We start from the raw sequence: 16077 nt of genomic DNA, 5'->3' as shown, positions 1-16077 counted from the left end.
CCTTGTTAAAGAAGTCCTTTTGTCTCCGGAGCTCATGAAGATGCTTTCTCATAGTATCTTCTAGGCTTTAAAACATTCAGAGCTTATTTGCTGTGTGGTGTTGGCGAGGGCTCTAATTTTTCTCCCCGCAACCCAGATAACCAGGGTCACGCAGTTGACAGAGCTTTAGAGTCCATGTTGCTTTCCGTTGCTCACGCTCTCACTGACTGCTCTGTTCATCTGCCTATCTCAGACTCACACCCTTTCTCCAGGACCACTCTCCTTCTGCTGGAAGTATGTTCTTCAGTGAGTTCCTTGAGTCTCACTCTCCTGAGTTTCCTGTTGTGATAAATTCTGTTTCCCATCTGGAAATGCCTTTACCATGAGCAGATGCTTGAACAATCATCTATTTCAATGCCTGATTCTAAGCTGACGGTGAAGAGTTCCAAGTCACACTCACTGTATCACATGGCTTCCGGCTCCTACTATGGCCACTACAAAGTCTACTCTCAGTCTCAGCATCTGCTCTCTGTAATTTGTGTTTTTTCCTTGGCTGCATTTAAGATGTCCTCTTTGCGCTTAGTGTCCTGCAGTTTCATTATGATATGGATGTGGATTTCTGTGCTTCCTGATTCTCTGTGTTCAGGCTTTCATAAGTTACAGAAAATTCCTGGCCATTGTCACTTCAAGCCTCACGTCCCCACACTTCTCTGTTTAAATGTGTGCTGTGCCTCATCCTGACCTCCACACTTCTTATGTTTCATGTTTTCTATCTCTTTGGCTCTCTAGTCTGCATTTCTTCTGATTTTCTTTTCCATCTACTAATTCAAAATCTCTGTAGCCAAAATGGATCTGTTGTTAAACCCATAGTTTCATCTATTGTACTTGTCATTTCCAGATGTTCTCTTTGATTCCTCCCCAGTCTGCCAGGTCATTTTTAGTGGTCTTGTGGCTCCTGGTTCAGGCTGTTTCCTTCCTTTAGTCTGCAAATATCTCAAGCATTCTTAGTTTAATTTAGGATGTCAAAGGCTGGGTTCTCAGAGGTTCAGTTCTGCTGTGGTTCTGCTGACTTACTCGTGGTGGCTTTTTCTGTATATGCTTGGTAATTTTACCTGTGAGCTCACATTTAGCTGGTTTTAATCTGGGGAAATCCAGAGAGACCTGGGTGTGCTGGGAGCAGCCACCCACCATGCATGTTCTCACTAAGTTTGCAAAGAACACCATTCTTTTAACCTGAGCCACTTCTCAGGGCTGTGCTTATAGCAAGTGGCAATGAGGTCATGTTTCTTCTGGTCAAAGTGCAGGTTTGTTGATTGTCCACTGAAAAAGCAGTGAATTCTCCATCTCAGCATGCATCAGCCATGACACCAGCCCCACTGCTTGCACAGCATCTGCCTGGGCCCCTTGTGTCACCCCGTGGGAAACCTGTGCCAGCAAGAGGCTCATGCTGCTTGCTGTGCTCCAAGGACCCAGGAACCTCATGTCTTCAGTCAACATCTGTGAAACCCTAGGCTGGCAGGTTAGTCTGTAAACAGAGTAGAAGCCAGACCCAGAAAAACGTCAGTCTCTGCAGGTGCCTGCACGCTGCCCTCATGGAGGCAGGAGAGCTCCTCAATGTGAGTTTTCCAGATCACGCAGCTGCCACCAACACAAACTTCAAACCTTTGTAATAGGAAGCTATGCTTACACATCTCAGGGGAGCTTTGGCCACCCCAATGCATGATCTCAGATAAACTTCCCTCTGGACTCCAGTGGACAGAGGCCTCATCGTCTTTGAGGGCGCAGTTCCAACTCCACACCTCATGTGGTCCAAGGCTTCAGCTCTGTGCCACAAGTTGCTGGTCACAGGAAGCAGTGGTTCCTGCTTTTGGCTGATGCACCCACGGCCAGCCAGGGGTGTGGGGTTTCTCTCGGAATAAATGCCTTTAGAGGCTATGATTCTGGTTTCAGCTCCCTCTTCGTTTCTGGCCGTTGGGAGATTTCCCTTGCTTATTTGTGAGTTCAACTATGCACCTATCTGAACCGTTCCAGCAACATTCAAAGCTATCAAAGATTCTGCATTTCTCATAGAGAGAGCAGAGCTTGCTGTGCAGGTACTCGTGGCCCTGGTGGGTCTCCACCAACCTGCTTTCTATGTTGAGGTCCCACACCTTCACAGACAGGTAGTTTCTGGTCATCAGGTACTGCCCACTGTGGCTAAATCTTACATTAGGTATGGATGAAATTATTTGTGAGAAGAAGGACCTGCTGCTGGGATCCTGAGGCTCTTCAAAAAACTTGGGAGTGCCTGTTGCACAGGGCCAAGGAGCCATGCTGCTCGGTCCATGGTCCCTTTGCTGCTACTGTAGACAAGCACGTTGCACTGGTGTGAGTGGAACTTGGCTGCCACAAAGACTTCCGTCAGCTCCTCCATGTTAGCAGGTTTGATGTCTACCACATCAAAACGTCTATCTGTGATTTCTAAGTGTCATAAATTAATTCTCAGGTCATTGATAGTGCATAATTCTAAGTGGATCTTGAAGTCATCCATCTTCATCATTCAAGTTATAACTTTCTGCTCTTTTATCTCATCCACTTCTTTTCCATAATTTTATAGTTTTATCATTTGTAGAGAGTAGAAAATGAGCAGCGTTCTCTTGTAACCATCTAATTTTATTTTTTCCTCAATTTCTAGACTTTCCTAATAGCCAAACCGTGGTTCATGACCTTTAAAGGTACTGTAAACATTATATTCTCCCCTAGAATGAGGGCGGCTTTTATTCTCTACTTCCTGCTGAAAAATAACTCTGCCCTCGTTGTCTCCTGCCACAGGAGCTCCAGAGTAATTAAACTCAATGGTGGAAATGATATCTGCTGCAGAGTGAGGCTATGTAGCCCCCTGGTCACTCACTGCTGGTCATCAAAGCCTCTTCTGGCCTCTCCCCCACGGCGGATCTTCAGTCATGTCCTCCTCGATGGCCCCATCGACTTGTGAGAAGCACCATTGGAACTCATTGCCCACCAGCAGCAGCCGCCTCCAGCTCCTGTTATGGCAGCAGGCAGCGGGGACAGGTGGGGTTGGGCAGGGACCATGGTGGACCAGGGAGGAGGCTTCTGTGCCACTGCCGCTGAGCGAACAGTCCCGGTTGTCACCACCGCCCAAACAGAAGACTTGTTGGAAGTTTTCAAACTTTGTTGTTTGTCCCATTAGCCAAGATTGCTCCATGTCGTAAGACACGGTGCCAGCCAGGTGCGGTAGCTCACACCTATAATCCCAGCACTGTGGGAGGCCAAGGTGGGCGGATTGCTTGAGCCCTGGAGTTCAAGACTAGCCTGGGCAACACAGTGAAACCTCATCTCTGCAAAAAATACAAAAATTAGTGGGGGTGGTGGTACCCATCTGTGGTTCCAGCTACTCCAGAGGCTGAGTTGGGAGGATCCCTTGGGAGGTAGAGGTTGCAGTGAGCCAGGATAGAGCCAATGCCCTCCAGCAAAAAAAAAAAAAAAAAAAAGAGAAAGAGAGAGAGAGACATGGTGCCTTTGAATGGTCTTTCCTTTTGGCGGTCTCCCATAACCAACCTATCAGTGAAGACACACCTTCCCCCATCACATATGTTCATTGAGAGTTCCATCAGGAAAACAGAAACCAATCTGTGTATATCAAATATTAAAGGTTTTCATACAGAGGATTGCAGACTGAGGGAAATAATATCAAGGAAGCCATCTGCTATAGTTTAGGAGTTTGTTCCCTCAAATCTTATATTGAAATTTGTTCCTAAGGTTGGAGGTGGGGCCCAATGGGAAGTGTTGGGTCATGGGAGTGGACCCCTCATGTGTAGATGAATGCCCTGGGTTCGGGCAGGCAGGGAGTGAGTCCTCACTATATTAGCTCACCTGGCCCCCCCGGGCCCCCCACTCACACTTGCCTTCTCGCCATGTGATGCCTGCATGGCTCCCCTTTGCCTTCCCCCATGAGTGGAAGCAGACTGAGGCTTTCACCAGATGCCCAGTATTCCAGCCTGCAGAATGATGAGCCAAATCAACCTCTTTTCTTTATAAATTACCCAGTCTCAGGTATTCCTTTACAACAACACAAATGGACTAAGACATCATCATTAACAACTTCAGCCAGCAGCACTGAAGCAGGGCTTTCGTAAGATGCTATCTGGAAACTCAGCCTGGGCAACATGGCAAGACCCTGTCTCTACTAAAAATACAAAAAACTAGCCGGGTGTGGTGCTGTGTGCCTGTGGTCCCAGCTACTAGGGAGGCCGAGGTGGGAAGATCACTTGAGCCCAGGAGTCAGGGGTTGCAGTGAGCTAAGAGTTGCACCACTGCACTCCAGCCTGGGTGACGAAGTGAGACCCTGTCTCCAAAAAAAAAAAAAAAAAAAAAAAAAAAAAAGTTATCTGGAAGCTGTTTTGAAACTCACAGCCACTAATTCATGTGCCTACTACTGCTTTTTGAAATAAATGGCCTTCCTTTCCAAAACTCACCAAGGGCCTCTCATCAGCTGACCTATCCTGGAAGCACAAGGGGGAGGTGCCTTCTGGGAAATGTACTCCCTGATCTCTCCTTGGCGACAGAGACTTTAGCAGGGGGTAACAGCAATGCCAAGTTGACACAAGCTAGCCCAGTTCCCAAGGACTTTGGTGATGGCCTATTTAAAATATCAAAAGATAAGACTTCTATACAAAGGATAAAGGCCATGTGACAAGAAGATGTATCCTCTCTCTTCTGATACAATTCTTTCCACAGTCCTGCCCCAGGGTATGGGTGGCTATGTGCTGTGTCTGCAGGAGCTGTCAGGCCTGGACATGTAGCCCGTGAGCCTTGGAAAAGCCTGTTCTGGCCTTGTGACCATCTTTTCTCCTCTGGGAAGGGTGGGCTTCCTATGCTAACACTGTGGCTCCTGGGCATGGCTCTGCGAGGTCTTGGATAATGTGGACAAGTTTCCAGCAAGGGACAAGAAAGAATGAAAGCACAAGATGTTCTGCAGCATTCTGATCTTTCTCCCTCCCTTTCGAGAATTTACATATGCTTGCCACTTTGTCACATTTGTATTAGCAAACAGAGAAAGGTTGCCTCTATGCCTCAAATAAGAAACTTTTAGGGGAATGTCCTCATTGCCAGTTATCTAAGTTATAAAAATAAGTTACCTTGCCCTTCTCTGAGAAGCAGACACCAGAGGGTACCCATGGCACTGGATTAGGGTGTCTACTTCTTCACTTCTTAAATAAAAGAAAGACACATTACCAGCAGAGACCTGAGAAACCAGGGCAGATAATGTCTGATTAGAACTTAATATCATTCTTGGGTAAAAATAAAATGAAAGTCATTGAAAAATTCTCCCAACTGACATTTGTCTCCTGGTTCTCAATGTTTTATTTCACTTTCACTAAACAAACAAACAAACAAACAAATCAAAGTAGTTAATTATTTAATCTCTAGCCAACAACAACAAAAACGGGATAGTAGCTGACTCCCAGGACTCAAGGAACATCAGGCAACCAGTAAAGACTCTGGAAATTTGCTACCAATAATCTCTGCCAAAATCCACATTATCTGGGCCACCATTGAGGGAGGGGTCCTTGCAGCTACGCTCTGCTGTGGTGGAGGAGGAAACAGAGATACAAAACCTGTGCCTGAGTGTTACTGTTTAATGGGACTTGAGTCTCAGAGGTCTGGCAGGCCTAACAAAGGATAGGGCTTCTGCTGCTCAGAGCCACACTCTAAGAGAAGTCATCAACACTCCTGAGACACTGTGGCTAATCAACAATCCTTCCTCCTCCCGATAGAAGAAAGCTATGGGTTTTGACAGCAGACACACCCAGGTTCAAATCTAAGTCCCACTCCTTCCAAGTTGTGGGGCTTCAGGGAAGTCGTTTGATCATCTAAGTTTAGTTCCTACACCTGTAAGATAGAAAGAAAACCTACCTTACAGGGTTGTTGGGAGGATTTAGTGGGATAACCTGTGCAAAGCATATTAGCATCTGGTCCCCAGTAGGTCCTCGTAAATTTAAATGCCTTTCTAAGGCACTGCATTTTCCACTTCTTCCTCCCTCTAGATCTTTCCCTCTAGGCCACAGATATAACAGGTCTTCTAAATATACTGTCTTTTCTGTCTACTGCACTGAAAAATGATAATTTTCAAGCATTCAGGGGAATAGGTCAAAGTCTTTGCGGGGAGTGGTGGAGGGAATAAAAGGAATCAGGGTTTCTTGAAGAAATGGCTGATTCCAGATCTGGGGCCAGAAATACCCAAGATGAACCTGGAACATCTCACCAGCTCAGAAAGCAAGGAAGTTATCAAAGACAGCTGATTGTCAAATGAATCAGCAGCTTGAAAAGGCTCTCTGCCAAAGATGGAACAATTTGAGCACCAAAAGGATAATAAATAATTTGCAGTCATGAAATCCAAGAGTCCACAATGATACTAAAACAACCAAAAAAACTCATTAGTCACCTTTGGCAGATGTTAGGGGAACCCACTCAGTATTTTAAACACTGGCAAATAAAGGGAAAGAATTAATGCTGCCCATACTTTGGGGTAATCAAAGTAGTTTCCAAAAAGTTTATCTTTATAGAAGTACTTCAGCTGACAAATAAATAAAGAATGATAGAATTATTATTATCATTAGCATTTCATTATCATTTGTAACCCCTAATAAAATAACAAAATAAAAAGGCTGCCAGCATCACGAAAAGAGAGATATCAACCACATATCACGTACCTCCTGAGGGAAACACACAGCATCACCTATGAAGTGCTCTTTCCCCACCACCCAGTCTGCATTGAACCTAAGCCTCATAAAGTCTCAAGAACTAATTACAGATTTATAGGAAATACAAGGAAGAACAGGTTAAATGACACCATGATGCTGATATCAGTAAAATTCAGACTATGGGCAAGTCTATAGGGAAAACAACCCAATTTTGATTATAGGTAGTTAATTGCCCCCTCAGAGCATTGTTAACATTCTGAGATGCAAGTTTTCAGCTTTTTTTCATGCATATATACTATAAAAATGGGATTATCCTAACATTGTTCTGTGACTTTTTTACTAAATTAATAAATAGCAGACAGCCATCTATATCTACAACACGGGTATAATTCATTCTTTTAAACAACTTTGTAGTATTCCATAGTGTGGATATGCCATAATTCATAAAGTCAACTTATCTTTGCGTAGTTATATTTCTAAAGGATCACTCTTTAAACTTCTGCATTAAGAAATGAGTTTTCAGTGAATGCTGGTGGTTGGGCGATGGAGCTTTGATGAGGAACAAGATATTGGTGTAATCTGAGAATACCTCTCTACAAAATGCTAATCAATTATAATCTGATTTAGAGAATTTAATGCAGAAAATCCTGGCAGACACCAACCCACTCAGGGGATAGAGGTTAATACCACGTGACCCTCCTGGTGTGCTGCAGTGAGATGAACAAGGAATAACTTTATGTGGTGTTGTTGCCCAGAATGTGTGCCTAAGTCTGGTTATGGGGAAGCATCAGACAGAACCATCCCCATCCTACAGAATATAAGTCTGGTCAATAACTCTCAGGAAGATGAAAGTCAAGAAAAGATCAAGGAATTGTTCCCAATGAAGGCATCTAAACAACAGACATGATAATTGCATGTGACATGACTTCCTGGACAGGATCCTGGGCCTGAGAGGGGGAAAAGCCACAGTGGGACAGTCGGTAAAATTTGAATGGGATGTAAAAGTTTTCCAAATCAAAATGGAGTCACTTGTGTTAAAAAAAAAATACCCTGACAAATGGAGCTGGGGAAGGCCATGCATAAATGCCTGATAACAAGAATTACCACAAAAGACACCTTGTATTAGTCCATTTTCATACTGCTATGAATAAATACCTGAGACTGTGTAATTTATAAAGTAAAAGAGATTTAATGGACTCACAGTTCCCCATGGCTGGGGAAGCCTCACAATCATGGTAGAAGGCGAAGGAGGAGCAAAGGCATGTCTTACATGACAGTAGGCAAGAGAGTGTGTGCAGGGGAACTGCCCTTTATAAAACCATCAGATCTCATCAGACTTATTCACTATCATGAGAATAGCAAGGGAAAAACCTGCCCCCTGATTCAATACCTCCCACCAGGTCCCTCCCATGACACGTGGGGATTACGGGAGCTATAATTCAAGGTGAGATTTGGGTGGGGATGCAGATAAACCATATCATGCCACAAAAATCACAACCTCACAAAAGGTCATTGCAACCTTACACACACACAAAAATCTGCCCGGCAACTGCCTGTTTAACCTCAGACTGGTACGACTCTTGTTAATGATTCTTTAGCCAAGGATAATTACTTCAAAACCATTATATAATCCTCCTCACGTTTCCTTTAAAAACCTTTGTCTTCCTTTACCTCCCTGAATATGCACACAGTTTGCAATGGCACATGTATTCCCATTGCAGTGCCCATCATTTTCTTTTAGAGAGTCTCTCTCTCTGCTATTTAGGTTGACAAGCATCTGTGGGTCAGAGGTTAGTGTTGCACAGAAACTGATTTCCAGGTTGTGGGGGTTACATGCTGGTTATGTAGGACAGTGTCCTTGTTTTGGAGATACACATACTGAAGTGTTTTGTGGCAATGAAATATTCTTTTGTGGTAATATTCATATCATCATGTCTGCAACTTGCTCTCCAAGTATCCAGAAAAAGCCTAGAGAGTGGGCGATGGAGCAAACACAGTAAAATATCAACAGCCCGGGAATCGGGCGGGCATATGGGAGTTCTTTATACACACCTGGAGGCAACTTGACAAGGCTCTCAAGGTCCTGTACTCCAACCTGGCTCATGACCCGCTCGTTTTCCGCAATAGCCCGTGCTTGGGCCTGAGTGATATGTCTCTCCAACATTTCAAACTCATCCAGCCGCTGCTTATAGAGCTCCCGAATCTGGCAGGGGGATGATCAAATGCACAGAAATATGGTGAGATTACTTACCATTACTTAGCTTTACTCAGCCCTACCCCAGGATCAGGGCTTCCAGTGAAGCATAGAATAGTCAGAGAACTATTGCAACCATCTGGTCTGACCTACTGGATCTGAAAACTGAGACCCATAGAGGGGAAAGGTTTAAAGGTTTCATAGTCAGGCCAGTAACAGACTCGAGCTTGGTCACCTGTCTCCTGGCTTCACAGTAAAGACAGCTGCCATCCAAACAGTGAAATACCAAATACAAGTTAGCACACTTCCTGCGGTGCCACCCAGATCCCCATTCAGGGAAGGACTTGTTCCCTAGCTACAGGGAACGTCATCAGCAGACAGCCCCTTCACAGTCCACCTAAGCTGCCGAAAAGGAGTCACCTGAGACCATGTCTTTTCTGCAGCACCCACATCCTGTGTCTGAGAGAGGCAGGGGTATAAAGGCCTGGCCATTTTGACCCAAAGAGAGAAACTCTGACAGGCAATACTCTCTCCAGGGCAACCTGCTGCATTTGTCAAAGCTTGTTGACAAATGCATCATCAGAGTTCGGCTTCTTCCGTGGCTCACTCCTTCTTCCGTTCCCCTCCCCTCACAGGTGTTGATAGCTAACAAACACCTGTAGCCCAAACTCTGTCACAGTACTTGCGCCCAGAGAGTCCACTTGGATGCCCAACATACTCCTCAAGACTCATTACAGATTGACTAGTCAACCAGCCAAACTTCTGATCCATATTTTCTGGTTCAGACTTCTCGAGGCAAGAAGCAGAGAGCTCATGGATATGGGTAATATGAAAGAGTTCACATTAGCCAGGCATGGTGGTGTGCACCTGTAGTCCCAGCTACTTGGCAGGCAAGGGAATTACTTGAGCCTAGGAGTGCAAGATCAGACTGGGCAACACAGTGAAACCCTGTTTCTTTCTTTTCCTTTTTTTTTTTTTTTTTTTTTTTTTGAGACAGAGTTTTGCTGTTGTTGCCCAGGCTGGAGTGCAATGGCATGACCTCGGCTCACTGAAACCTCTGCCTCCCAGGTTCAAGCGATTCTCCTGCCTCAGCCTCTGAAGGAGCTAGGATTACAGGTGCCCGCCACGATGCCCAGCTAATTTTTTGTATATTTTTTAGTAAAGATGGGGTTTCACCATGTTGGCCAGGCTGGTCTTGAACTCCTGACCTCAGGTGATCTACCCACCTCAGCCTCCCAAAGTGCTGGGATTGCAGACATGAGCCCCTGCCCCCAGTCTTATTTTCCTCTCTTATTTATTTATTTTTTAGAACTGGAGTCTTGCTTTGTGGCTTAGCCTGGAGTACAGTGGTGCAATCACAGCTCACCCCTGCCTACTCTTCCTGGGGTCGAAGGATCCTCCTGCCTCAGCCTCCAAGTAGCTGGGACTACAGGCATACACCACCATATCCAGCTAATTTTTAAATTTTTTGTAGAGATGGGGTCTCAAACTCCTGGACTCAAGTCATACTCCCATCTCAGCCTCCCAGAGTGCTGGGATTACAGGCATGAGCCACCATGCTCGGCTAACCCCATTTCTTTTAAAGAAAAAGAAAAAAACAGTTTATGTAGGAAGACAGTGTTCCTTATTGTATTCTTAAAGTTGGTGGGATCGCAAAGATGTTTACTTAGTCATTCTTTTAATAAAGATTTATTGCGTACCCAGGCGTGGTGGCGGGCACTTGTAATCCCAGCTATTCGGGAGGCTGAGGCAGAAGAATCACTTGAACCCAGGAAGCAGAGGTTGCAGTGAGTTGAGACTGCACCATTGCACTCCAGCCTGGGCAATAGGAGCGAAATTCCACCTTAAAAAAAAAAGATTTATTGTATAATTACCATTTACATTTGGGGAAATGAATCAGATATGGTTTCTGCTCTTAAAGAGTTTACAGTTTAGCAGGAGGGGCCTGGCAAGGATACAAATAGGTGAAATCAACTCTTAAAAGTGCTATGATAGCATATGAATAAGGATATAAGGAAGGCTAAGAGGAAGTAACTAAATCTTTCTGGGGTCAGGAAACGCCTTTCAGGAGACAGTGGCCTGGGACAGTTCCTCAAATATAAAGTACTATGTTCTATGTCATGTGTTTTATTATTTGGGTCTGCTGACAATCTCTGACCCTAATTTTTGGATGTAGGAATTAGCATCTTATCCAAATAACAAGGCCAACTATCACTTACTGAGGGCTTACCGTGTTGTAAATACTCAATATTGTAAATGCTTTACTGTATTGACTTATTTAATCCTCAAAACAACCAACCCATGGGGTGAATATTATTATCTGCATTTTAAAGATAAGGAAACTGAGGCATATAGAAGTAAATACCACCCAAGGTCATATAGATGGTATGTGCAGGAGCCAAGACTTGAACCCAGGGTGTATGGTTCCAGAGCATTTGCTCTTAATCATTAGACCATGCGATATTTCTATAGGTGGGCCTGGGGAAGATCAGCTGCCAAGGGGGTTATCTCAGGCAATGCAGATACTCATACGGAAGAGTGATTATTGCTTCTCCCAGGGAGAAGGAATTTGAGTCCTGTACAGACAGTCATATGGCAGTGACATCTAGAGACAAGTGAGGAAAAGGAAAGAACAGATGATGAAAAAGGAAAGAGGGAGAGGAATATAGGTATAAGAACAGCAACATTGCCAGGCGTGTTGGCTCACGTCTGTAATCCCAGCACTTTGGGAGGCCAAGGCAGGTAGATCATGAGGTCAGGAGTTCAAGACCAGTCTGGCCAACATAGTGACACCCTGTCTTTACTAAAAACACAAAAAATTAGCCTGGTGTGGTGGTGTGCGCTTGTAATCCCAGCTACTTGGGAGGCTGAGGCAGTAGAATCACATGAACCCAGGAGGTGGAGGTTGCAGTGAGCTGAGATTGCTCCACTGCACTCCAGCCCAGGCGACAGTGCGAGACTCTGTCTCAAAAAAAAAAGAAAAAAAACAAAAACCCAGCAACATTACAGAAGTGGAATAACAGATGCCTGCTCTTTTCAAAGTTTCTTTTTTTGTAATTACAAAATTAATTCATGTACATTGCAAAATTCAGACAATATAGAAATGTGCAAAAAAAAGTTAAATGTCCCATAAGAGTATTGTTAACATTTTGTTGTAAAAGTTTTCAGCTTTTTTTCCCATGCATATATATTATAAAAAATGAAATTATCCTAACATTGTTCTATGGCTTTTTTTGCTAAATTAATAAATGGCAGGCCAGGCGCGGTGACACATGCTTGTAATCCTAGCACTTTGGGAGGCTGAGGTGGGCAGATAACTTGAGATCAGGAGTTGGAGACCAGCCTGGCCAACATGGTGAAACCTCATCTCTACTAAAAATACAAAAATTAGCCAGGCATGGTGGTGCATGCCTGTAATCCCAGCTACTTGGGAGGCTGAGGCAGGAGAATCGCTTGAACCCAGGAGATGAAGTTGTAGTGAGCCAAGATCTCGCCACTGCACTCCAGACTGGGTGGTATAGTGGCTACTTATAGGACAGATACTGAGAAAATAGAATCCAATGAACTGGGTGACTGGTCGTGGGGTTTATAGGTTTATAATGCTCCATATATTCTGGCTCATGTGAATGACAGGGATGTGAGTCCAAAGTTCAAGGGCAAGGTCTGGCTGGGTAGGCTGAAGTCTTAGCAGAGTGAATGTGGTGACCCATGAATCACAGAGTACAGGGTCCCAGCCAGGGGCTGCACTTGAAGAAGCCTATAACCCATGGAGGGGGCGAGGCTGGTCCTATAAGTATCTTATATACTCTATGGGTCTTCATTTTGTTAATGTCTATCTACCTCAGCTAGGTTGAAAGCTACAGAGGACAGGTTGCGTGTGTGAGGGTGGGTGTGCCCGAACACTGGCGTTTTTATTCACTGCTGAATCCCCACTGCCTAGAACAGAGTATGACATCCAGCAGACATTCAACAAATGTGTTAAGTGAAGGAATGACTGAGGTTAAGGACGTGGGATGCATGTCACTTAAGGGGCAGGTAGAGGACAGAACAGAAAGGAGAAGAAGAAGATCTGAGAGGCAGGAGGCACACCGGGGTAAAGGATCGGGTATGGGAGAAGTGCCCACAAGTTTAAGGGAGTCCTGAGTAGTGTGGCCAGCAGAGGCGGACTCAGCACAGAGGTCCCAAGTCAGCTGGTTTTCTCCTTGTACAGACGAGGAAGCAGAGTTGCTGTTCTAGAGACTAGACACACTTCCTAAAATCTGCGCATGAATGGCCAGTCAAGATTGTGATTTGTGATACAAAGGCACCCCAAAGCCGAGTGACTTTTGGCTTTATCACCTCCATGGAACAACTATTCAGCGGTCTGCCACAGTCGTTCATTGATATACGCAATATATAACGTATGTGTCTAGAGAAATACAGACAGGTGCTATAGATATATGCCGCACGTTGTGTGGTATGTGTGGTATTTGCATATATGTGTGTATGGATAGAGTGTCCTTCCACTAGTAATGTCGGGCCCACTTCGGCATGATGGGCTGTTTCTCAGCTGCAGCCCCAGATCCTGGAACAGCACCTGGCACCTGGCCGGCGCTGACGCGTGCAGAGCGCTGAGTCCCCGGCACCGCCGCGTTACCTGCTGCAGCTGGTCCACGAACTCCTCGTGGCGTTTATTTTCGCTGCCGCGGGCCTTGATCAAACTTGCGCTCACTTCGTCGCCGATGACCTCGGCAGAGTACAAGTTGCGGAAGACACCGGTGAGCAAGTGCGAGATATCTTGGGTGCGCAGCGAGGAGGGGCGCAGACGAAGCAGCTGAGGCTCGGGACGCGGCGCCAGCGCAAGCTGCGCGAAGCGGCGGGGCCGGGCTGCGAAGCTGTTGTGGAAGCCCTCGGAGTAGGAGAGGGAGGAATACAAGGACTTCCAGGTGGGCTGGCTGGGGCTGCTGGACTCGGCTGGTGGCGAAGTTGGCGCCCACATTGTCCCCTGGCACTCGTTGGTCCGGGACGCTAAAGATCCCCGCTTTATGGATCTCCTGGTCTCCATGGCAACTGAGACGCGGCTAACTCCCTGCTGCGCTTCTGCTTCCGGCCCTACCCCTTCCGCCTTGCCTTTCTCTCGGATCACGTCATCGCTGTGGTCATCGTAAACATTCGCATCTTCAGCATCGTCCTTTTAAAAGTGAGCTTACTAAGTGTGAGGACCCATGGAGAAAGGTTTAATTGACACAGCCAGGCCTGTCTGCAAAACCTTGTACCTAAATACCTACCTTCATCCATTCTTTAATCTGTTAAGCAACTGTTCATTCACTCATCATATTTATTGTGTAAAGATTGTGTTTCAGGTCTGTGCTGGTAGCTCAAGATACCAAAGAAGTATGATGCTGCTTCTGCCTTCAGGAAGTGCGCAGTTGTGTATGTGTGTGTTTGTGATGAGGGCGGTGGGTGTGGAGGTAACAGTAAAACAACTGTACTTTAGTGGATTAAGGCCAAGGTGGAGATAAATATTGGTTGTCATGGAACTACAAAGGAGAACAGGAACTTAGTCTGTAGAAGGAGTGATTACTTCTTGGAACAAATGAAAACCAAGCAGAGATTTCAAAGAATGAGTAGACTGAACATCATTAGTCATCAGGGAAGTGGAAATTAAAACCACAATGCAATACTACAGTTAGTAGAATGACAAAAAACAAAAAAGTACTTAAATAAGAGCCAGGTGTGTGTAGTGGCTCACACCTGTAATCCCAACACTGGGAGGCTGAGGCAGGAGGATCACTTGAAGCCAGGAGTTTGAGACCAGCCTGGGCAACATAGGGAGACCCCATCTCTACAAAATATTTTAAAATGTGGGAAGGGCTGAAAGAAATTCAGGAGGAGTGGAACTTAAAAGAGTGTGAGGGTGGAGGAATGGCACTGATAGGTTAGGGCCAGATCATAAGCGGGTTGGTAGGCCACAATAGGGAATTTGGACTTTATTTTGAGGGCAGTAGGAGGTTCATCAAGGGTCTTAAGCTAGGGCATGTCGTGGTCAGCTCTGTTTTACTAAGATCATCCTGATTGCTATGAGAATAGACAAGAGAGGCAAGAGGCATCAGAAAGTTCAGTTAGGAAACTAGCACAGAGGTTAGGAAAGAGATGAAAGGAGATTGGATGAGAGAGAGGGAACTGAATTGGAGATAGATCCAAAAAGTAGAATTGACAAGACTTGCTGGTGGATAATGGGAGGTAAGAAACAGGCACCAAGAATAACTCCCAGCTATCCTGTGTGTGCAATCAGCGGGGTGATTACAGCATCACTGAGATGGAGAAGAGGACTGCATTTGTCCAGGGCAGCAGCATGACATCACATTGACTGTTGTCATTTGCACACCATGGCTTTTGCTCACAGGTGATACAAGCAACCACTTTATACTCCACGGTGAGTTTGCTTGCCTTACATCCTGAAACTCACTTCCAGAGATGATTGCTAGGATGCTTGCCCACACACCTGGGCTACTTCCACTTCTACTTCTCTTAGTTGGGCCTGGCTCTCTCTTTTGTCCTTTCCAGTACTTTTCTGTCCTGAGAGCTGAGAAGCCAGGGACGCCTGCCCTGGACTGCATACTTGAGAGGCCCATCTCTGGCTGTCCTCCAACTGCACTCTTTCCCACAGAGTAAGAGACCACAGGGCCAAGATGATGTGCCCCGTGCCCCCTCTCCAGGTACATGGGACCCCGAAAGTATGTGCCCACATGTCCTGAGTTCATTCCAGGACCTATGCAGGCCTCTCTTCTTTAAGTCAGCCTCTCAGGGCTGACTTAAAAGGGTAGCTATGGTGAGGGGAGGAGGAGGGAAGTGGAGGGAGCTTTGGCAAACAGGCATTTCTCCAATTTTCCACAAGCATGCAAGGCCCCCAGTGGTGCAAGAAGGAGCTGTGGGTAGGAAGAGGGGTGTAACAGTCTGGGGCCTCCATTGCTCTAATGTGGCAAATGGAGCCCCAGTTGGGTGGTCTCGTCAGTTAGGAGCAGTTCCACTTGTGGAGGCTCCCTGGCCCCCTTCCCTGTTATAGGGAAGGACAGGACAATGGACTCTTGCCATTACTTTTGGCTTCTCTATCCTGCCTCTAGACAGCCTCAGAGAAAGTCACAGTGTCTGACTAGCCTGGGAGAGGTCTCCCTTTGCATGACCCCTCCCACCCTCTGGCTCCAGGCTAAGGTCACCAGC

The 16077-nt window shown here is 45.8% G+C and overlaps 1 protein-coding gene and 1 pseudogene across 2 annotated transcripts in view; both read right to left on the bottom strand.

The window, feature by feature from the left end:
* Positions 1-13939, bottom strand: part of DLEC1 (DLEC1 cilia and flagella associated protein) — a 66581-nt gene extending 52642 nt beyond the window's left edge. The window contains exons 1-2 of one of the 2 annotated variants that reach the window (XM_050780276.1): positions 13514-13939; positions 8736-8886 (exon numbers count right to left, since the gene is read on the bottom strand). In XM_050780276.1, the coding sequence (XP_050636233.1) occupies positions 8736-8886; positions 13514-13921 (559 nt within the window). In that variant the 5' untranslated portion in view covers positions 13922-13939. The remainder of the gene's footprint in view (positions 1-8735; positions 8887-13513) is intronic. The other variant, XM_050780277.1, reaches the window with a different exon arrangement.
* LOC126948490 (serine/threonine-protein phosphatase 2A 55 kDa regulatory subunit B delta isoform-like) lies at positions 1926-2545 on the bottom strand (annotated as a pseudogene).
* Positions 13940-16077: the final 2138 nt, after the last annotated feature.

The sequence above is a fragment of the Macaca thibetana genome, chromosome 2 (genome assembly GCF_024542745.1).
Source record: "Macaca thibetana thibetana isolate TM-01 chromosome 2, ASM2454274v1, whole genome shotgun sequence".
In the NCBI taxonomy this organism is placed as follows: domain Eukaryota; kingdom Metazoa; phylum Chordata; class Mammalia; order Primates; family Cercopithecidae; genus Macaca; species Macaca thibetana.
This window is presented reverse-complemented; position numbering and strand designations above follow the sequence as displayed.